Below are 24,788 nucleotides of genomic sequence, written 5' to 3'. Positions count from 1 at the left end.
ACTGTTTTTTCGCTCTTCTAAATATCTTTTCCTTTTATGTTATAACCTACCCACACATAAAAAATACAATTGATAATACATAATTAACATAAAAAAAAGGAATATTACGTACTCTTCGACAACCATTTATAATTACCTATCAATCTTCTTTTTTCCAGCAGTGTTTTTGACATGATTTGCATCACTGGAAAGTTTCAAGTGTTCTCGTTGATCATTCTTTATGAATTGAGAGAGGATTAATCATACATAAAATTGATGTTTTTGTATTCACCCCTATATGAGGATGGAAAAATTTGAGCTATAATTGTGTCATTACGAAAAACATATTCACCTCTTTTAAGCCGAAAAAATATATATGAGTGTCTGAATAATTCAACATTTTAAAGACTTATAGTTATATTCGCTTAGACTGCAATACCTATTCCAAATTCCTAGATGAAAAATATATAGTTTAAGTTGCATTCCTTCTTCTCATATCGTGGATCTTCGTTTTCTATTAACGACTTTGATCCTGAAAAATCCACAAGAGATAGTTCCCTTAGCATTAAAAAGAATATGTAGTATCACTAACATTCTTTCAACTTGAGTTATTGTTACCTTTTTGTAAACAAAAGTTATGCATAATATATCATAAAAAAACACCTACCTATTTGTATACATACTATGGTTTCTTATAATTGTATTCAAAACTTTTTCGTTCAAAAAAAAAAAAACAGAAAAAAGGAAAAATTAATATGGGTTAGCACTAAAAGAAGTATCATATTAGTATATCATTCTTCTGCATTTTCTCAAATAAAAATCACATTTGTATTCCCGACACTAACAAATCATATTTTAAAATTTAATTGTGCTTTTGACACTTAAGACTTTATTCCTGAAATTGGAGTAAGTTCAACATAGGGGGAAGGAAACACTTACATGTTGATAGAACCTGAAATACACCTTTCAAAAGTTTTGATGTTTCTCTATTACCAAAATACAATCATCTGTGAAGAATCAAGATTGATCCTTTTCTAGTACACACAGAAATACCATCAATAGACTCACCCTTTTACTCTTTTTAGTGATTTTTCCTCAACACTGTGGTATTTTTTCTCTTTGATGGAGTTGTGGTCATGTTTCTCCACTTGTCTTTAAGGTCCCCGACAGTTCAGCACACAAATACGTTAGCGTATTTCCCCAAGATGTATGTACAATTCCCTTCTCCATACTTCTTCACAGCGCATAGAAAGGTCTAAACTTCATCTGCCACATAGTTCTCCCTGACTCTCCGTAGTTTAGGAGATTTCCTAACTCCTAAAGGTTTTAATTTTGTTCTATGATGGTATCTTCCTTTATCAGTTAATATGGATGATACATGTCCTGGAAACACAAACATGGAACAACTGGTATCTTTTGTATCCACTCCACTTTCTTCCTCTTCTTCCTGAGTTAATGCACATACCATCTCACGGAGTTGTGTTATCCTGCAACTGCCCTCCTCCCCTTCTATACAATTCAAAAGGCTCGAAAACGTCAAAATCTCAACTTCATCAGTTACTTGATTGTTCCACACATCAAGGTCCACTGAAATATCCATTCCCTGTACCCCACCAACATTCTTCCTTTCCAAACGGATCAATCCAGACTCAATTTCTTCGAACCTCATGCTGAACCCCAAATCAATTTCTTCATCAGTTCTGGTTCTTCTTGGTAATGCTTCCTTTAGGTTACCATTATCAAACATTGGATTGACAAACATGGAACTGATATCATTTACAGAATCAGAGCTAGAAAAACAGATTGAGTGATATTAGTTTACAACAGAATAATCTATTTGATAAATTTTCTTTATTGAATTTTCATACCTCTAGTTATATATGCTTATTATCTTTCTTTTTGACAAAATTACTCTGACCATTTTCTCTCAAATTCGGTTGGTTGATTTTTGATGGGTTTAATTTGTGTAGCAAATGGAGATTGGATTTTTTAATTAGATTGTTTGGAAGGGAGTTAGAAGATTAACCGGATTTGTTGTTGTTGTGTTTAAATCAGATGAAATCTAGTCGTAGATCACACGTCATGGTACTTCATGTTTTCGGTGCAATTGTTCATAATTGCTTTGCAGCAAGCTTTATTATTATTTTCATTTTGGATAAAGGGAAGTTCAATTATTTTGATGAAATTATTTGCTCCCTTTGTTTATATCTTATACCGGTACATATACATTTTTATTCAGAAAAATAAAATTGTTGCGACTCGATATTGTGATCCCCTTGAAGTCAAGAAGTGTCATTTTGCCAATACAAAATAAAATTTTATACATGGTATAAGTTTAATTTTTTTTTAAAAGGTCTTTGACTATGATCTCTCTAATAAAATAAGTTAATGGAACACGACCACATGTGAAAATACTTATGACTTTCATTGATGATAAGTATTTACAGAAAAATGATGTCTACTATCATCTTCTTCGTGTTTAAAATAACAAGAAATACCACGAGTGAGGTTCGTTGCAAGTATTGAGATTCCAAACTTAAACATCAAATATAACCATTTTATTTTCACTTACCTGTTAGATTATAACATTTGGTGTCATGTGATGATAGGTTGCAAGGATTATTTTAAATGATGAAGATTAGTCATAGTTACTCTTGGTTTCTAAAACAAGACATTATATCTCAATTTATAACCATATTGTTAAATATATTTTATATTTCATCAGCTTATACAACCCATGCATTACCTCTATGGCTTCGCCACTTGAAGAAATGATAGGAACTAAAAAATATCAATTATCTATTACCGTTCTTAAGAAAACTTACTTTTCTTTCCTAGTATTCTAACGATAGAGAATGGAGATTATAGCTGTAAATTTCCAAAACACATGTACACACAATTTTTAGTCTTCAACCGACCACAATTTTGATTTTATAATGCTATTTTTTTATGGTAGATATTGTATCCATTAACTTCTATGTCAAAAGATATCTTTGGCGCACAAAGATCATCAAATATTTACTACATTCGTTTCTAAAAAAGAGATACTATCATATTTTTATTTTAGCCTAAAAATAAGTCAAATTAGAAAAGTGATAATATCTCTTTCTTGAAAACCGAGGGAGTATATTTATTTAGCATATCAAACACAACACATCATTGCAACGCCGTACATACGGATACAACGTACACGTCATAATCAAGATACAGGAAATAGAACACGCAATCATGCACTCAAATAGTAAATAGTCATCATGCTCGCAAATAAAAGAAAGCTTAATGATTGACGACAATCCATGGCTACCTCGAGATCCACGATCTGCTGGTTCATCCTTTAAATCGATCGTGGTTAATAAAGACTAACTGTTAATCACACAATCACTCTAAGAATTTATCCAATAACCTCATACAAGGTTCATAACATAACACCATGCAAGTTTCTAGATATAGGCTACGTCAAATAACTAACGCTTCTAGTTTTACTAATGGTTCTTTAACTTAGTAATAAGTAATTTTGGGATAAAACAATATCTATATACCCAAATAGGGTTAAATTGGGTGTCATCAGAAAGCCCTAAAAAATGCTACAACTTCGCAGAAGTAAGCGAAAACTAATTCGGACCGTAAAGGGTCCAAAACATCAAAATACTTAATCAGGCCCTAAACCTAGCCCGTGGTTTGGCTCAACCCGGATCGCCAATTCGGCCCGTTAACCCGTGGACCAACCCTAGCTGGACCGCTAACTGAACCACCAATCATAACCCATGAACCGGTCTGACTCACTGAGTTGGTCTCTGTTGACTAGGTGAGTCAACTCACTATAACTCACTTCATCTTCAACCTCTAACAACCCCTTGTAAACAGCACGAGGGTCCAACTTTGAGGATCTATAATTCACTCGTTTCATAACCAAAATGAGTAATTCTTGTCTCTAAAGAAAACTGGAATCTTTCTCTACAACTTTATAGTTTTTATCCGAATTTAAATATGTCTCTAACATACTTAGAAAAGTCCATGAACATGGCTACTCACCGCAATAACAAGAATTTTCCAGATTTCATACTCATCACCAAAATCATCCTAACTCTCTCAAATCAACTCCAAATCAAGCAAACTTGGTTTCTTTGGTTTCAAGATTCAATATAATATAATCCCTACGTGAAAACTAAGATTCAATTTAACATATAGAGTATCTAGAATCAAAATCTAAGTTAAACATAAAATCATGATAATCATAAATTACTTGATTGATTTTACTCCATTTATAAAACTAAGAGCAACCCAAACATTAATAACATACATAAATCAACTAAAAGCGTTACCTTGATCGTTTTAACAAGTTTTTCTTCCTCAAATCCATGATTATCAATATCATCATCACCATCAACTCGTCCTCATCAAACTTCTCATCTATCATAAACAATGATCCACTTTCAACACAAACACTCAACTGATTACCCTCTCACTTTATTCTTTACTTGTTCGTAACATAATAAACCATACAAATATCTCTCCCTATATCTCACCATTATAAGCTTATTCTCTCTATCTTAGTTCTCTTTTTCTCTCATCACCAATTCTCCTAATTTCCTCTACAAGAACTTCTCATCCCAAAAGCTATATTATACTCTCAGAACTTATCTTTTAATCCACCTCCTCCTCATTTTCTTTCAATTTTGATCTCAAAATAACTACCAATCAACACCACCACCTTCCCATGAAGTGGATATATATGGACGTGTAATAAAACTAAATTAATTAATTTAGGTGACTTACACTCCCTTTACACTTTACTATATAAATCCAGAGACATTGGTTAAGGGTTAACCTTTTACTTAAAAGAGGTTCACTTAAAATATAGGTCCGGTCAATGAAAGTCCACGGAAACGGAAAAGTCAACGGTGACGGTCAACAACAGTTTTGGCTAATTTCTACTCAAACTTCCGAGCTTCGTATCTTCTTTATCCGATAACCGGTTTACGCGTTCTTGTAATCCTTTTCGCATAACCTTTAGATATCTATCTAATGACATTGGTTTCGTATCTAAACCGTTGTTAGATTAATTTCTATTAATTAAAATCTATATTAACTAATCGAGTCATTAGCGAGTAAATGATCTCTTGACCGTCTCTTGACCGGTCAAATAGCGTTGACGAGCTTGAGGGTCCTTACATGATATCTCCTAAAGTTTGTAACCACTGAACACCTAATACGGCATCGCAGCCACTAATTGCTAACATAAAAAATTTAGTGGAGAAACTATAGTCCTGTAACTTAGCTGACACATTATCACATGACCCGCTAGTTTGGAGAAATCCACCGTCCCCTATCATTACTCGCATAACTGCATCATTAGATTGAATAGGATAGCCGCATTGCTTGGCGATTGTAGGATGCAGAAAATTATGAGTGGAACCTGAGTCAATTAGAACAATGATTGGTTTCCCCTTTATATAACCCGTAATACGCATTGTGTTTGGAAACAGAGAGTCCATAAGAGCATAAAGTGAAATTTCAGGTGTTGTCTCAATCCCCTTATCTTTTTCAACTCTGATTTCTTTATCATCATCACCAATACTATAATCTTGATCAAGCTCAGTAATAGTAACACCAGAGGCACCTTCCAAGTATAACAAACGGGAATGCTCACAAAGATGTCCAGGCTTATATAATTTATCACAGTTAAAACAAAGGCCTTTCTAACGTCTTTCCTTTTGTTCCATCTATGATAAACGTTTACTCCCGGAGGTAAGCTATTCTTTTGAGAATTTGGAGGAGTTACAGTTCCTAATGCCTTTGGTTGAACATGACGAATCCAAGGTTTTGCTACAGAAAAAGCTTTAGTAGCAGTAAAAGCATCCTCTTGTCGTAAAGATATGTCGAATGCCTCGGAAAGGGTCTTTGGTAAAAATAATCGAACACCGGTACCAATATCAGGGCGAAGTGCAGAGATAAAGATACTAACCAAATGTTCCTCGGGTATACCACACACAAAATTCAGTAGCTTTTCAAATTCAGTAATGAGTTCGCGGACAGTACCTTGTTGTGATAATTTGGACAAAGAGCTGCAGGGATCAATATGCTTCCGAGATGCGAATATAGAACGAAGTTTAGAAGAGAATTGTTCCATGTTGGTGCTTCAAGAGTGTCTTTGATCCAACAGTACCATGAATTTGCATCCCCTTTGAAGTGAACAGCAGCCAATGGTATCCTTTGAGCATCTGATACACCATGAAGAGTGTAGTATTGTTCAGCCTGGAAAATCCAGCCTTCAGGATCATCTCCGTAAAATATAGGAAACTTCAAATTTCTTGTGCCTGCACGAATCGTGAAATCAGAACCAGTAGCACCATCATTAACTAAGGGACTTTTATTGTGTGCGTGACCATTGCTAGAAGATTTTCCTGACTCCGTAAAAATAGATGTAAGACCATCGATACTGGTTGTAAGCTTTGTGAAGAGAGTTTCCAGTTTTGTATCTGAGCGGTATACGATCTTGCTTCATGTCTTCGATTACTGTCTAAATTTTGTCAGTTAACCCTAGAACATGCTTACTCAATTCTTGAAATTTCATTGTTGGAAGTAAAGAAGAGAAGAATTTTTTTTTTTTGAGGATGAAGACCTAACCTGCTCTGATCCAGATGGTAGGATTCAGCACCAAGTAATAGAACCCTAATGATAAAATCCTTTGAATTGGGGATTATCCACCTAGGTTAAGAAAACTTAATAGATTGATCTCAAAATTGAATGTCTTACACAACTCTAGAGATGAGTATATATAGAGTTACTGACTTCTAAAAATAAGAACACTAAAGAAAGAAACAGTTAACTTAAGAAACAAGAACTAAACTAGGAAAGCAATAAACTACAGTAATAAGGAAAGATAGTAGTGGTGTCAGTATCCCAACATGTGTATAAAAAATTGGTGAAGGAGACATGTTAAGTATGCGTACTCGTACGCATACTGGAGGAAGTTTTCCAACCGAAAAATTTCTGCTGAGTTTGGGAATTAACAAGCTCCTACCTAGTCACCATAAGTACGCGTACCCGTACACATACTGGCGGAAGTTTTCGAACCTAAAATTTCTGCTGAGTTTGGAAACTATACAAACTCAAATCCGGTTGCTTAAGTACACATACTTAAGCTGGTTACTTTATCAAATCGGTCAGTTCATGAACTTAAACATTTAATTTATAAGGAATGCAATCTTTGTAAACCGTGGCTATAATGTTCATGATTGATTCAAGTGAATCAAACCGATTTTGTTTCAACTGTGTCTTCTATGCAATTGAACAACTCTTTATCTAGTTTCATTTGAAGTCATTTGAACTAGCTATGATTAAGATGAATAGGGTTGATATGAGAGTAATCATATGGATAACTCGGTTAACTATTTGTGAGCCAACATGGTGTACACGTTTGTGTACGGTTACATAAACTTAAATGAGGGTAAATTTCATTTGTGTGTAACAAGCTAAGTTCGATATAACGGTTGAAAGATATTAGCTTCGTTGAATCAGGTTTTTCATCTAACGGTGAATATTGAATGCTTTGTCACCAAGGTAAATTGGATTGCAAACCCTGATTTGAAAACTATATAAAGGAGAACTCTAGCAACTAGGAAACCTAATCCCCACACCTCCTGTGTGATACTAGTTACATAACTAGATTCGATTCTCCTTTAACCTTAGGTTTCTTCTCGAGACCCTGTAGGTTAACGACTTAAAGACTTCAATGGGATTGTGAATCCAGACCGAATTACTTTTCGTGTAGTTAAGTGATCTGATCTTGTTGTATCTATCATACGAGTACAATTGTATAATCGGCTTGAGATTTATATCTCCGATGGGCAAGATAAAAAAGTAATCACAAACATCTTCGTCTCATCGTTTGTTATTCCATAATATCTTGTTTCGATAGTCGATTAAGATTATTGTGAGGTGATTGATAACACTAGGATGTTCTTCGAGAATATAAGAGCGGTTTATCAATTGGTTCCTGTTCACCTTGATTTATCAAAAGACGGAACAAAAACTCTTGGGTATTTTTGTGGGAAACAAATTTATCAATCATATAGACTTTTCTGTGTGAGACAGATTTGTTTATCAAGTCTTCGACATTGGGTCGTAACAACTCTTGGCTGTGGGTGAAATCTGCTAAGGGAATCAAGTGCGTAGTATCCTGCTGGGATCATAGACGTAAGGAGCGCAACTGTACCTTGAATCAGTGTGAGATTGATTAGGGTTCAACTACAGTCCAGTCCGAAGTTAATTGGTAGTAGGATAGTGTCTGAAGCGGCTTAATACAGTATGGTGTTCAATCTGGACTAGGTCCAGGGGTTTTTCTGCATTTGCGGTTTCCTCGTTAACAAAATTTTGGTGTCTGTGTTATTTCTTTTCCGCATTATATTTTGTTATATAATTGAAATGTCACAGGTTGCGCGTTAGGATCAATCAATTAGAAAATCCAACCTTTGGTTGTTGATTTACATTGATTGACACTTGAACATTGGTTTTTGGTACCGTTCAAGTTGTTTCACACAATAATCAGGCTCGCGGATTTCTATCTGTTTGATTTCTGATTACATTGTGAGACAAGAGATATTTTACTCTTCGATATAACTTACTCTAGATTGAGTCTGAATGTCTAGTTGATTCTCTAGAAAGTATATTGGAGTAAGTCCTCTCAGATTGCCAAACAAATTATTGGGTGTGGTTGTTAGACCCCCGCATTTTCAGCCTCAGTTTCTTCTCTTTGGCTTAAGATATGAAAAAATTTAATGCCACATGTTGTCGATCGTTTATCAAAACATTGTGATGCTAATATGATGCGAGTTACTCTTTACCATATTAATCAGATGTGATCGTCCTAATCAAAGAAGAGGAAAGTCAAATTAAGTTGTACATGGTTGACACCGATTATCGGGATTTGTGGCATGAATGCATTTCTAAACAAAATTGTTATCGTTCTACCGGAAAACATGTTTATATACTTAATATCAAAGTTCCTTATTTTGACACCATTACATGAGAATTTGGGAAATAGTACTAGGAAATAGTACTAAACTAAACAAATGAAACCAAATGGATGAGAATCATCTGCTTTTTTCAATATATAAAAATCTAAGGTTTATATCTGTTAGAGGAAGACGGGAAAATTTCTAGGGGTTTTGTTTAAAACAGTAGTTTTAATGTCGAGACGACTCAACTAAATAGTAACTAGCTCTAAAATCCATAGACTCAGTTAATGTATGATTTGGGATTTGGTTAATAAATTGAAATTCTTTTGTAATGTGGGTTATGGTTAATAACAGTATGGGCTAAATTTAAGAGAAGGCAAGATTTTTGGATCTACTTTGTTCATTTTATTTTTTTAATGAAGAAAATAAGGACTGGAGGTTTGGGATTTAAGGAAGCTTCTAGCTAGGGAAACCTAATAATGATCGATAAAGCGGTCTAGGTATTGGTTGATAATCCAAATGGCCTATGTTTTAGGATTTTGAAAGAAAAGTATTTCAAGAAATATGGACATTGCTATCCAGGAAGAAGGATAAACCTTTCTGGATATGGAAGTGTATTCTTCAAGGCATAGAACACATTATGAAATTCAACATATGAGAGGTTGGAGACATAACCTCCACCAATATATGGGGTGATACGTGGAATCCTGGACATGAAAAGTCATTTGAGAACAATTTTAATCATAAGATAACACTATAACACTTGTGTCATAGTTAAGCAACCCTAACACAAGAAGTGGAATAAGAAAAATTTGGACATTCTTTTTGGTACTCGGGTGGTGGAAGATGTTCTGAAAATAAATCCATACAGCTCTGAAAATGGGAACTTAAAGAAAGAGAAACTGAGATGGACCCTTAAGACAAATGGAGAATTCTCAGTCAAGTATTTATACGCTAAACTGAACAATCCAACAATCAAGCTTCATCTTGTTCTCCAAAGTTCTGGAAAACTTTATGGAGCATGGATACATCTGAGAGAATAAAGTTATTTATTTGGAAATGTATTCATGATACTTTACCAATAAGAAAAAATAATTGAGATCTGTTCTCAATGTGGAAACTTAGTGTGTTTCATATGTTGAAACTAATCATCATATTTTTTTCTTTTTTTGTTATGAATTTGCAAAGAAAGTTGGAAGATGCCTCAAATAACAACACAAGGAGTAAATTCTTACTCTGATTTTTGTACTTCTTTACCTGAAAATTAAGGAACGGATGGTAGATATACATAATGCAATCTCTATGGCTTTGGTATAAACAAATGCTGGTTCATTTGGAATGAGATGCGCTTGAGAGTTTTCCAAAACAAAACTCACACACTTATGCAAGTTTCAATGCATGTCACTAAACATTACAATTTGCACCCAATTAGAGAGCATGACAATCAGGATACTATAAATAGGATTCCAAACATAAATTTAAATTGGGCAACACCATTGATGAGTGCTTTTAAAATTAATTATGATGCATCATGGATCTCTGCGAATATTAAATCATGATTTGGTATCATTTATTTTAATTGGATAACTTCTTTCAAAGGAGCTAAATATGGAACCTTCTTCGCAACCTTCACTGAAAAAGCAGAAGCTCAGACTTCGTTACAAGCAACGATATGAGCCAAACATAAAGGAATTTAAAATTTACAAGAACATATAGATATACATATTATAATAGTAATAATAGATTATGACTTTAATATCAAGCATGAGGAAATAAATGGCAATAATATATTTCTCACAGTGTGATGAAAAAAAGAAGAAGTTATAAGATATGTTGATTGAAACTATCTTAGTTTAATGCTCAAAGGCTTTGGTATATTATTGATAAAACTCATGATTTCATTACGTCTTAGGAATGTATCATATTGAGCAAACCAAAAATAACCAAAATAAATAAATATAACTTTGAGTATTATGAGTCGATATAATGATCATTCATGTTTTCTTATATTGCTTTCCTCCGATATTCTACACAATTGTTTTTCGCTCTTCTACTGCCTTTTCCCGCTCTTTTAAAGGTCTTTTCCTCTTATGTTCGAAAGCTGAAACACAATTCAAGCCCATCTAACCTGCCCACATATCAAAAATATAATTGATAACACATAATTAACATAAACAAAAAGTAATATTACGTACTCTTTGACATCCGATTGGAACTACCTATCAATCTTATTTTTTCCAACAATATTTTTGACATGATTTGCATTACTGGAGAATTTCAAGTGTTCTCGTTGACCACTAAATTGAGAGAGTATTAATAGTATATGTAATTGATATTTTTGTATTCACCCCTAAACGATGATGGAAAAACTTGACCTATAATTGTGTCATTGCGAACATCATATTCACCTCTTTTAAGAAGAAAAATATATATGAGTGTCAGAATAATTCAACATTTGAAGGATTTATAGTTGTTCCGCTTAGCCTACGAGACCTATTTTATATTTCCTAGATGTAAAATATCTAGTTTAATTTGCATTTCTTTTTTCTCATATCGTGGATCTTCATTTTCCATTGACGACTCCGATCCTGAAAAATCCACAAGAGATAGTTCCATTAGCATTAAAGAATGTAATATGACTAATATTCTTTCAACTTGAACGCATGAGTTGTTGTTACCTTTTTTTAAACGAAAGTTATGCATAATATATCACAAGAAAAACACTTAACTATTTGTATACTATGGTTTCTTAAATTGTATTGAAAATTTTTTTTGTTAAAAAAAGAACCTTCAAAAAAGAAAAAAATCAATATGGGTTAGCAACAAAAGAAATATCATATTAATATATCATTATTTTTCATTTTCTCAAACAAAAATCACATTTGTGCCTCCAACACCGAAAAATCATATTTTAAAATTTAATTGTGCTTTTGACACTTAAGACTTACGCGTAGATGACCATTATTATCCGATTTCAGAAATCTGACTCAGAGATAGTATTTTAATATCTTCTTCACCGGGTACCTCCTCCGAACCAGGGGCATCCTGATTGGAGAGGTTCTTAAATATATGAAAAGAAAACTAAGAACGTCAGATTATTAACAGAAGTAAAAAAGATGGAGCAAAAAGAAAAAAAAGAAAGTAAACAAGACCAAAAAAACTAAGGAAAACTTCTCATCATGAACCCGATTTTTTCAAACATCTCCAATGCTTCATTGTAGTTGCTTGAAACTGTTGCAAAAACATAGTGGGCAAGTGCCTATCATAATGTAAAAATCTTTTAGGGATAATGAATCACTGTAATAGATAGTTCATCAAGTCGACGACAAAAAGCTGTAAACTTTGTAAATACTGATAAGCTATAGAAATGGAAAATAAGATTTTCGAGAAATAATGATCAACTTATGGAAAGGAAAATAAGATTTGCGAGAATAACATAACAAGATTGATGCAATTTTGATCAATCCATGGAAAGAAAATATAAGACTTTGGAAAATAATGCGGCTGATTTAATTTCATCAAAATACAGAAAGAAAATTAAGAATTAGGAATTCCAGAATGCACAAAATCATGAAGCTATATAAATACAATATAACTTTATCTCCATATCGTAACATCTCCATCTTTGTATCCTAACATCTCTACCTCCTCAAATCCATTATAATATTGATGTTTTCTTTTTTTTTCCTCCAAAAAGAGGTAATTTATTATTTCAGAAGTCTGTCGTAGTTAATATGTGTTTTGGTGCAAAAGCCCAAGATGCTTATTTTTCTAATAGAAAAGAATCCTAAAAGTTATTGTTATGTTAGAATACATTTCATGTTTATTTGTTGATGATGAGTCATAAGTCCAAATTTTTTGAATGTTTACAGTGGGACTTACTAATAATATTTTTTTGGATACTGCACAATACATACTTTCAGGCCTTTTAAAATGACAATAATACCCATGTCAATCATTTCAATCCAAAATGTATCATTTTCCTTTTGAAAAATACAATAGATGCAAATATATTTTTTTTAAAGATACATCTGAGAGAAGAAGCTGCTGGAATGTCATAAATGGATGATGATGTTTCTGAAATGGGAAGAAGAAGAATGGAAGAAAAGGTATCGCAACAGCAAGAAGAAGTAGAGAAGGTATCGATTGCAGACTCAATTTTCCACAAAGTTAATAAATCAATTAGGTTTGTCAAAATGATTCATCGCAGATTATAATGTGAACTTCCACTCTTGACGAAAAAATGCTTCGATTTATGATTCCTATCACTTAAAATGTGGACATTATCTGGGAAAAAAATTAACGAATTAAGACAGGGTTTTCCCTACAATTGATACTAAACTTTCATATCGCCGTATCTCAGTGGATAATAATTCATACATAAATTGAATAAAAATCACAAGTACACTTACAGAGAGACTTCGCTGCGAGCCCACTTATAAAGCCAGTCCGTAGTTATCCGAGAACTTTGAATTGCACGACTACATCAGAGGGGGAAGATAGCAGAATAATCCCACAGTCCCCTGAGATTGACTGTAGAGCTCCAAAATCCAGCTGTCAATAATTTAAGAGATTAAACTTCATATAGAGACATTAAGGATCTAAATAATCTATTTAGGAATCGTACTAAAATTTTTAAACAAAGATTAACAGCAATCTAAACCCTCTTTGAAATATATACAAGAAACTTCTCTCAGATGATATATATATATATATATATATACAATAATGAGTTGGTTTTCAAATAAATTATAAACACAAAGTAAACATAACAGAATCTTACCAACTAATGGACTCTTCTCCGTGAAGCTTTCAGTTCTTTAATGATTCTCGTCAAATGCACAACTTGATCCGTCCCAGTAACTGAAAGTAATAATTGAATGATCACATCAACCCCTAAGAAGTTCCAAGTAGAAATAATAACCAATTTTTAAGTAATCGTTAGCATGATTCGAAGACAATGTAGATTTTGTTGAAACCAATAAAACATGGAAAACAAGTGAATCGTATTAAACGTAATAGTTGTACTGAAATATAAAGTTCAACCAACCAATCATTCGGCACACACTCACAACAACAATAATAGATGAGTGACATAATCGTTCGGCAAGGATGACTCTTTGCGGACTCTTCAATGATCACTAAAGCGCCCTGAGGTTTTCTGCCTCGAATATAGATTTGTAACGTTACCCGTACCTCATTCATACATGCACCCTACATAGCAATTACTCAAAAAAAAAATGGTGCTAACATCATATTCCACACGGGCATCTATCATAGAATTTCCCACCCAAACCATACGTGAATACAAAAATCATATATAATATTCTCATCATCATTCTCTCTAGATACCAAAAACATAATAGTAGTTTTTTTTTTTGAAGTACTTTAGAAGAACAGTAATCATCCGTGTATGAGACATGAAAGTATATACAATAATATGCTCCTTTTTTTAAATTGGATTTTTGGATGGAAATGAGTTTCATCGTGGATAACCTCTCCCGGCTTAAGGCAAGCCTAACAAACTTTTATACTCTTTAGTAGTAAATTGGGTTAAGCCCAACTATAATTGTTGTGAACCCAGGTAAATCTACATAAGCACGCATAAATTTGTTTCTCCTTCAAAAGAAAAAACACCTCTTTTATAGAGGATGATAAAGAGAACGGAATAAGAACAGATTAGACAAAATGATCTCTAGTTATTTGTCTCCTTTGAAATATGGAGAAAGGCATCACGTAAGAATGACTCCTAAATAATGCAACTTGATAGATTCTTCCGTAGACGTAACAATATTGTGTGTTACAAGTCGACAACCACTCAACTTGATGATCCAAAACAATATCTTCTACCTCCAAACTCACATATATAGGCTCCTGACCTGAGTTCACAAGTTATCACCACCTAGCTAGCTCTTTTGAATTATTTGCTGCTGCTGTTTCAATCTCTAAATCAACCTTCTCAAACTCATCCTCCCAATCGACTTCCAATATCAAATAATAAATAGGTGTAATGTTTGTTTTGTGTGGGAACCATCAGACATACCCTGGAGAGATACACGATCAGTCATATGTGATGCTTAGCATGATGGTATCTCCTCTCAAGTGTAAGTTTCTATAGACTTGGATTACCGGAAATTTTGTTAGGAAGCAAGGCGCTGTATGTGCTTGGTTAATTATATTCAGTCTGAAAATAACTGGGCATGTTTTTACATCTTACGGCGTCAGGTTTCCTCAATATTCCATGTTGTAGCTGCTGGTAGCTACTGGAGTACTAAAGGGAATGACAACAGTATTTACTTGGTGGTGCCGTGGATCAGGCTTGGGATTTGACTCATATTAATTTCTCGTACCCACATGATACCTCCATGGTTTGCAAAGATAAACGATAAAACAGGCACACCTGCAACCTCTACGGTTTTCCTTGTTGCGACTGCTATTATTGCCTTGGCTATATATAGACACTATTTAAAAGTACTTAAATCATTTGCTTACGCTGTTGCTCGATAAGTATGCTTTGTGAAAATGCGTGTATCAATACTAAACTTTTCGATGGTTCATTTTGTTTGCTTTGATTTGTAGCTGGGATGCAAGTTGTATGTTTAAATATTTATAATACACTTATGAAAGAATGAACAGATTAACGGGTTACAACTTAATTCATGTAAAAACATAACAGCAAACATGAATGAAGATTACTAGTCCCGGAGATGAAAGGAAACCTCCAACCGTTGCGTTGGTCGGGCTCTTATTAGTCGTACCTAGATGCCTGGGATTTGAATCTCACTTGCATTAGCGCAAGGAAAAGAGTTCACTTTCTGTATGCAAAGTTGCCCAGCATTACGGGTAAAAAAATAAACCTCCACTTATGTAATAATTAAAGAGGTAATAAAAAAGAAAGAAAAGTGAAAATTTAGTTAGTAATCGTGGTGGTAGTACTGGTGGCATAAGTACTAGTACCAGTCATTGCCATCATCATCCTCAATAGATTACCATCTGCACTCATAGCTGATGATGATGATTCTCCCAAATGCATATAAGTAGATGTACTGATGTACGGATGGGGAGGAACCATTGTAGAGGAAGAAGAGCATGGTATCGTGTTGTTGCTTGTTTCGCTGCTGTTACAGCAAGAGTGATGACCATAATACGTTACTTCAAATGTATTAGGGTCGTCATCCAGTCTCTGCACTTGCTTCTTCGCTTCGCAGCCATAAAAGCTCTTGTGAGTGCATCTATAGTAACCTCTGTTGCATAAAATGGGGACATAATCAAATTAGCTACAGGAAACCCGGTTATCAAAATCAGCTATAAAATCCTAGACAGCTGATAGGAGTATTGTACGATGGCTTCATTTCATGCACAGTTATTTGGTTGATAAGAATGTGCGGTAATTACCTAGGGAAGGATGAGCCAAGAATCTCCTTCTGGCCATACTTTCTCCAAGTAAATCCGTCGTCTGGTGGAATCTCCAAATTTCCCATGACAGGACCTGCTACTCTCACTGTACGCTTGTCGGCTCCATCTTTTCTAAAGGTTGATAAAAGGAAAAAGGAAATTCTGTTAGATATTGAAATGTGAAATGGACATAATCCGATAAAAGAAAAGTTATGAACATATCATTACCTCTTCCGCGCGCGCGCTCTTTGTGCAGCGACTGCTGGAATACCCTTGCGAGGATCTGACTCTATGTTACTTTCATATTGTTGTTGCTTCTGTAGATAGTACGCATGATCTTCTACCATGTTAATGATGCTATTACTGCTCAATAAATGCCCTACTGATGAATGGTGGCCCGTATCCTCATGACCTTGTACTTGTTCAAGTGCCTGCGAGTAACTAGACCTCAACCATTCCTGTATATTATTGTTATCTGGCACGCTTGTCCTTGCAGCAACAACAGCATGCGGTTCAAACAACGAGAACTCACCATAATCAACAATTGGATGGTGGTGAAGTTGAGGAGGAAGAGCAGGAAGTAATAAAGGAGAAGATGACGTCATAGTCGCCATTGACGAAGAGTTACTCATCGTCCTGTTCATCATCAGATCATTCAAATGATTCGCAGACATTTCAAATACTCTTAGTATCTCATTACAAGAGCTGGAGAGAGCATTAGGCTGTCCTGTCAGGTTTGCGAGATTCGACTCAAGTTCTCTAGCAAGTCTGCACCCATGGATGATCATCGACAAGGTTTCTTCCATGCTAAAGAGAGGTAGTTATCTGGTTTCCTCTTTGAGGTGGTTGGATGAAACTTTTAAGAGATGATGATTCCATTCTGTTCTTCCAATTAAAGATTTATTTATACATAATGGACTGCTAATAGTAAATTATGATGACTTGGTCAAATGGTCATGGGGTCAACCATGAATTCTCCTTGCCCTGTCTTATTTGTGGTTCAGTCCAAGGGAAGACTTGGCCTTTCTTTACCTTCATTACTATTTCCTCTCTAATTTGCTCATTGAATGGAAATGAATCTTTTGAACTTTGAAAAAGAAAATTCTTACTTTCTTCTTTAAATCTTCTTAGAAGCTTGAAAGACTTCTTCTACAAAGTGAAAGAATAGAGATTAGACGTATTTTGGAGGTTTCGATTTCAAACAGGTAGAGGGGCCTTTGTCCAACTGCCATCATCATGAGGCAATTGGCTTTGACTTGGTCATACACCACAAAAAACTTTGTATCATGAACAAACACACATCAAATAATTTATCAAATAAAACAGAAACACGAGATGGATCCTGACATTCAATTCCATGAACGAAGTTATGGTTTTTTTCCTGTCAAACAAAATTATGGTTTGATTGAATGACTCCATCCAAGGAACAATTCTGTGCCATAAAAAGAACAGGATTGCACTCTTGGAGTCAAGAGTTCAAGTTGTTTACAGTCACATCATTTCCCCAACCAAGCAGAAACATGAGAGCCCACAAAAACACACAAAAAAACGGCCACAAGGGGGAGACTGAGATTCCGAGAAGTCAAAGAGTAAACATGCCTAACCATCTTAACTGGTCTGCAACCTATGCTCAGACATTAAGTACTAGAAATCAACGAAAGAAATTAAGATTTGTTAGCATAATTGATTTATTTTAAGAAAAAGCAAGTACAAACTGCAGGATTTCTTCCAGTGAATCAAAAATTTGTCAAAAATTTATCGTAGGCTTCACTGATATCCACAGGTCAGATATCAAAATTCACAACCACAGAGAAAGGCGTGGTGTTATTTAACCAACTATCATACTATTGCCTAGATTCTTTGGCTATGGAGTCTGCCATTTACATGCTCTACCAATATACTTAACCTCGATAACTCACTATTTTGCTACAAGATAAAAAACTACGTCCAGAATCACTTGACTTCACCTGCCCACAATATTAGCTCCATGAGTCACGTTCCAATCGTCTCTAGCAAGAACACTTCTTGAATACTGTTCTGTTTAGCTCATTCTACTGCAGCCTAGCAAGTCCAGTTCTCTGCACTCTCTCTACTCTTGAGGTGACTCCTGAGCCACCACCTTTGACAACTGCAAGTTGGCCCAAATCAATAAAAAATATTAGACAAAAGCCATATGTGCCATCAAGTACCATATTCTAGGCATATGAAGCATCATAGAAAATTGTTTTTGTACATCAAGTACCATCAACATTAGTGCTTGTTAAAGTGCAAATCATATGAGATATTTCAACAGGATTCTTATTTTGGTACCATTATTCAAGCTAGCTGTATTCTTCGTGGTAAATGTAATCACGTGGGCTATGTGTACCAATTCTCTTAGTAGTTCTAAAAGTTACCGGACAACAAAGGTTTCTCCAAGCTGCTAACATGCATGTAAAAACCAAATTCTACACAATTATTCTACCCTAACTTAGCTGTTCTAACACAAAATCACCTTTTCTTGAGAGAGCTTACATGTTCCAATGAGAAAAGAAATTACATCAACAAAATGGTAAAAACTGATAGTCTAGGGAAGGAATTAAATTGCTAATTTCTGTCAATTTTACTGGATATGAGCAGAAAACGGTAAAAAATTGAACGGAAAAACGAAACTCATATGCATTAACCCTTAAGTTGCAGCAACAAGTAAAGAAAACCATGCAAGTTTCATACATCCACCAGAATAGGTGGATAGTGGCTGAGGATATAATAAGAGAGAACTGAACTTAAGGAACGGTTGGCAAATTTCCAAATGGTACAAACTAGAAACATTCGAAACGACTGATAATAATGAGAGAAAAAAATAACACATGGAGAAGCATCAGATTTCCTAAAAGGTTGTTGAATATAAAAAGATAACGGTTTTCATTACTTCCAAAAGAATAGACATCAAGTTCAAAACCATCAAGAACTCAGACCTATGCAGACAATGTCGAGGATTAAACTTAAATTAAGTTTCTCTCCAAGAAACCAGAACTAAGGGAATAACACCAGTTAACATATTTCTACTCCAACTTAAATGATATACACAGATAAATTACTTAAAACCAATGGGGACTTAGAATCATAAGATAAGAATTTTTTTCAGGAATTTCTCCAGGATAACCTGACTGACCAAGTACAAGTTCTTGTAATTTTGCTAAATTCCAAACTCAACTGGTAATGAAATGAACATCGGTTATCATTCATTTCAAAGTATTTTCAACTCTGGTTAATCCTTTGGATACTGTGCTTAAAATCTGTTACTACTAAGAGAAAGAAAAACCAGAAACTAGGCTCCTGAGGTAGCTTTCAGAACCATCCTAGCACCCGAATTCAAGCCTCAGTCAAGACTTTGAACTGTAAAAGCCTACTTTGGTTTCCACACAAATTACCAAATCCACTATCTGATGGGCGATAGAGAGACTAGAGAAGAATAACGTTATTTTTTTCCAACATATATGTGACATGTCCTAACCCTTTACCAATGGATTAAAAGTTACATCATAGATGTACGGTACTTGATTTACATAGTACATTTCGATTAAAAATTGCTTACAAAATCAAACAATATACATCTATGAATACCTAGACTTAATTTCATTTTAAAGGGTCAAGGTTTAGAAGAATGCATTCATAAAAAACTACTTCTCCTAACAATGCTACTACACACACATTGAACTGCAGAACACAACATGGATACATATTCTGATGCTCCCTTTACAACCGCTACTCTCACTGTTGGCAGATTAACTTCTGCAGGAAAGACAAACGGTAACTAAGGATAGCAAGCAGGCAGAATCAGAAACTTTATTATAAGCAATCATATGGGAACAACAGCAAAAACGTATTCAAATCCACCTTGTCGGAGACCGCAAATATGTTGCACAAGCAGTCAAAAATTATGTGTAAAGGAGATGGACTTTGCTTCAAAATTGTGAATATCTGTTGATCTCTTTTGCTAGACAGCAGTGTAAATACTAAATACGTAAACTGGTACGCAAAAACTAAGTCAAGTGGCTTTGCAGTTTTCATACTAGGTAGGAGGTATAATGAACTATACAAGTGGTTATGTGCGAAGTTAGGAGGTATAGTGAACCATAGAAAGCTACTTGATATTTCATAACATCGTGTATAACCACTCAGTACTACTCCTAATAGACTTTCCAATTTTCTTCAACTGATGTAAAATCAAATCATCACTAAACATTCAAATTTGGTATCCGAGAGACTCAGTTCTAAGCACACATAATGTCACAACACAAAGTAGATGAAGTCATAAAACATTATACCAAACCTAAGATGTAACAGCAGACTGTACACACTAAAAGCTACAGAGTTCAACCTTTGAGATTATGTAAGCCATAGTTGTGAAGTTTTCAATTTCTAGAAACAGTTAGCTAATAAAAATGAAAATACACAGCTTCAAGTTAGAAAAAGCAATTTGATAAGAATCATGATACAGCACTCAGAGAAACATGAACATACTGCAACACTTTTTCCTTCCTCAGTCATCAAGGATACTACCCAACTTGGATGTCCCATTTAAGGTGCAAATACAAATCACTGGCAGCTGATAACCACTGAGACTTTTCAACCTCACCTTTTTACTACAAAAAAACCCCAAGAAAAAGCTCTCATTATGGCATCTAAAAGTGGCATATAAAGTCAGTGGAAACCCTCACAAGGAACTCATCCAGTTAGTCACCACTGAAGCAGATTTGGCCCCTCCATTGACACATATCCCCTGAGTCAGCAAGACCAAGAAATTTCCAAGTGCTGTTTGGTGTGGGTTTGGTCAATCCCCTACAGCACTTCTCTACATGGCTGGAAAGTCTCCTCACCACCACAGCTTCTACCAATATTACTAGAACAATAATAGAAGTGTGATGGATCTGGGTTACCTTCCCTCCATGTTGCGACTATAAACAAGATAGAAGAGTGCATTCATACAAACCTTCTCTTCTTAACAATGCTACTACACACACATTGAACTACAGCTCACAACATGGAATCATCATCCCAACACATCCACATATTCTGATGCTCCCTTTACAAACAGCAAATTAACTCCTGCAGGGGAGCACTATGGATCTTGAGAATTACAAACAGTAACTAAGGATAGCAAGCAGGCAAAATCAAAAGCTTTACTAGAAGCAATCATATGGGCACAACACCGGTTATCATTCATTTTTAAGTATTTTCAACTCTTATTAATCCTTTGGAAACTTTGCTTAAAATCCATTATTACTAAGAGCAAGGAAAACCAGAAACTAGGCTTCTGAGTGGTTTTGTTGTCTTGCGCACCCATGCACAAGATAACAGCCAATCATTGCATTGGAAAATGCAAAAAAAAAGAGCATGAGAGGTGATGTTAAATTGCATTGGAGAATGTAGAAAATTTATTAACATTTGCATTCTCTAATGCAAATTAACATCATCTCTCAAGTTTTTTAATTGTTTTTTGCATTTTCCAATGCAATGATTGGCTGTTATCTTGTGCACCCATGCACAAGATAACAAAACCCCGGAGTGAGAAGGACAAATGGTTTTTTCCAACTAAGGATAGCAAGCAGGCAGAAACAAAAGCTTTACTAGCAATCGTAAGGGCACAACATCGGTTTTCATTCATTTAAAAGAATTTTCAACTCTGGTTAACCGTTTGTAAACTTAGCTTAATATCTGTTAATTATTAAGAGCAAGAAAAACCAAAACTAGGCTTCTAAGTAGCTTCCAGAATGATCCTAGCAAACGAATTCAAGCTTCAATAAAGACTTTGAAGTGTAACCCTCCTTTGGTTTCCACAAAAAAAAAAGATATCAATTCCAGCTATCTAACGGGAGATAAGAGACTAGAGAAGAATAAAGTGATCTTTTCCATCATATATATCCCAACCCCTTTAAAAAGTATCTTAGATGTAAGATACTTGATTTACATGGTACATTTCCATTATAAATTGCTTATACATTTATGAACACTGCGACCTAAATCCATTAAAAAGGGGTCAGAATACAACTAATAAAATAACACTTTATTCTATTCTAGTCTAACTTCAAGACCTAAATTTGTTGCAGTTGAGTTCGATATTTATAAGGATACATGGGATTTAAGTTCCGATCATGCCGGTATCAATGTAAACTCATTAACATCTGTGGCTACTACTACCGAATTTAAAAAATGGCAGCATGAGGAATGTTTGAGTAAGTTACAACTCAACCACAAAAACTTGAGCGCTTTTCTAACTTATGCTGTTTTCAAATGGAAACTCTACTTTGCACTATTTGTTAATCCTAGGAAAGTGCTACAGACTAAAGTTGGATTTTCAGCGACCTTTACAAATAATCACAAAATCCTTTCCTGGCAATTCAATTCCACCTTCCAAACAGGAAACGGGATTGACACTAATTTAAGTTTCAAATCATGTCTTTCGATCCAAAATTTCGATATTTAACAATTTCATTATGAATTCTTCCAGGAAGGAAATTACAGATTAAATCAAGACAGCAAAGGATCGAATTAGTCGAAAAAAAGTCTGTTCTCAATACAAGTTTGATTAGGCTTGTCAACTAACCTACATTTCATCTAGTTAAAACTACCTTAATTAATCTCTAAAATGCGAACAATACACAAACAAAACCACTGATTCAAGTAAATCTGAAGAACATAAAACAATAACAACAAATCAAATCAAGCCACAAAATCCATGAAGCTGAAATAATAAAAAAGGAATACGAGAATCCAAAATGCAATACAGGTTCAGAGATTCTAGACTAAAAATTCTTGGTTGAATTACTCCAAAGTAAGTGTGTCCTCTTTCATTTGATTAGTTCAGTAGCCTAAATTTCATCTTTCCTGGTTAAAAGTTAAACCCAAGAATTTGAACCAAACACAAACAAATCATGAATTAACAACAAATTTAGAATTACGCAGACCAATAACAACAAATCAAATTAAGACACAAATCAATGAAGCTGAAAAGAGAGATTTAGGGTTCATATTAGGACTTACCCGTTTAAGATCCAGGCGAGTCTTAGTATTAAACTGAAGCTCAAACTGAGCACCAGACAACCGCTGTCTCTTCAACCAAAAATACTTATTCTGCAATTCGCCTGGTGATACTTTAATAACCTGATATTGACTCTTAATTCTCATCTCAAATTGTTCTCTTGATTTCTTATCAATATGTGGTGATCTGTTTACTGTATACACTTTCCTTCTTTCAGGTAATCTAATCAAACCTTTCGATGCTGATGATGATGAATCAGATGGCGATGAGAATGCCTGAGTTTTCACAATAAGCTTTTGAGATTGAGGTGATGATGAGGAGGATGTACTCAAAGATCGATGAAATCTGAAGAGATTCACTAGGGTTTTCGATGGATTTTTTGTTGCCATTTTGTGATTTAGGGTTTAAGAAATCGGGGATCTGAAAAGATTTCTTGATTTCTCTCTCTACAGAAATGAAGAGAAGATAAAAACATACTTAAGGCCGGCTTTCCTCTTTGACACCCAGGCCCAAAAGTTAGGGGAACCGGTTTGTGGTTTAACACCGAGTCTCTGAGTGATTTCCTTTTCCAATTCCGATTTCTATTCTTATTCTTGGTATACGTCGGCTCTATAAATATTGTATTCTCTTTTACTTTTTTTGATTCAATTTCTTACGGAAGAAAATAAAGCAATGGATTGTGCAACTGATCCTCCTGTACAGTTACCAGAAGCCGTCAGGGATGAAGGTGTCGAAGCAATTGAGGAGGAAGGTCCCTATGATGCCTTATCTTCCTTGTGGTATCATAAGCGACATACTCCTCAGACTTCCAGCTGTGGCAACACAATGACTTATTGTATCACTTAACGACAACTCCGTACTTCAAGCGTGCACACCTCGACCGAGCTACTCCAGACATTGTTGTGCAATCTCTTAGCGAGCAAGATGACAATGACATCGATCTTTTTTTTTTCGATGGTGAAGGTGAGAATGTAGCTATAAGCTTCTCTCTTGATGAGTATTGCGGCGGTCCACATAAGCTATGGAGTTCATATCATGGGTTTCTCTTATTCAGAGGTGTTGTTAGCTGCTCTCATCCTCCAAGTAAAAAAAGATGGCCTGCAGGAATTTTTACTGGATGGTTGATGGCTGGTATTCAAGCCTATCAGACGCAATAATATCATTCAATATAGAAACCGAAGACTTATGCGTTGTAGAAGTTGTTGTGCCATCTAGTAATATAAACCCTGCAGATTCTTTTCAAAAACTTTTTAAGTTGGAAGGCGTAATAAATTATGGGTATCGAGGGTTCATAGATCGGAAAACAGAAATCAAAGAAGACAATGTTTAAAGTGGTTCGGTCACTGACCTACATCCACTGAGAAACCCCGTAGGGTGAATTGGATTGATCTCCAGGCTTGCTAGGATATTTTACATTTACAAGATTGATC

At 34.8% G+C, this 24,788-nt stretch overlaps 2 protein-coding genes across 2 annotated transcripts; both read right to left on the bottom strand.

The window, feature by feature from the left end:
- Positions 1–15,514: 15,514 nt before the first annotated feature.
- On the bottom strand, positions 15,515–17,155 carry LOC113361839 (WRKY transcription factor 71-like). The gene is made up of 3 exons (XM_026604938.1): positions 16,563–17,155; positions 16,335–16,466; positions 15,515–16,183 (listed from the first exon to the last, which is right to left on the bottom strand). The coding sequence occupies exons 1-3, from the start codon at positions 17,138–17,140 to the stop codon at positions 15,850–15,852; spliced, it is 1,044 nt and encodes a 347-aa protein (XP_026460723.1). The 5' UTR covers positions 17,141–17,155; the 3' UTR covers positions 15,515–15,849.
- Positions 17,156–18,003: 848 nt separating this feature from the next.
- Positions 18,004–23,802, bottom strand: LOC113357887 (ribosomal protein S10, mitochondrial-like). Its single transcript, XM_026601375.1, has 2 exons — positions 23,361–23,802; positions 18,004–18,462 (listed from the first exon to the last, which is right to left on the bottom strand). Exons 1-2 carry the CDS (start codon positions 23,745–23,747, stop codon positions 18,424–18,426), a joined length of 426 nt encoding a protein of 141 aa, XP_026457160.1. The 5' UTR covers positions 23,748–23,802; the 3' UTR covers positions 18,004–18,423.
- Positions 23,803–24,788: the final 986 nt, after the last annotated feature.

The sequence above is a fragment of the Papaver somniferum genome, chromosome 3 (assembly GCF_003573695.1).
Source record: "Papaver somniferum cultivar HN1 chromosome 3, ASM357369v1, whole genome shotgun sequence".
Lineage (NCBI taxonomy): Eukaryota > Viridiplantae > Streptophyta > Magnoliopsida > Ranunculales > Papaveraceae > Papaver > Papaver somniferum.
This window is presented reverse-complemented; position numbering and strand designations above follow the sequence as displayed.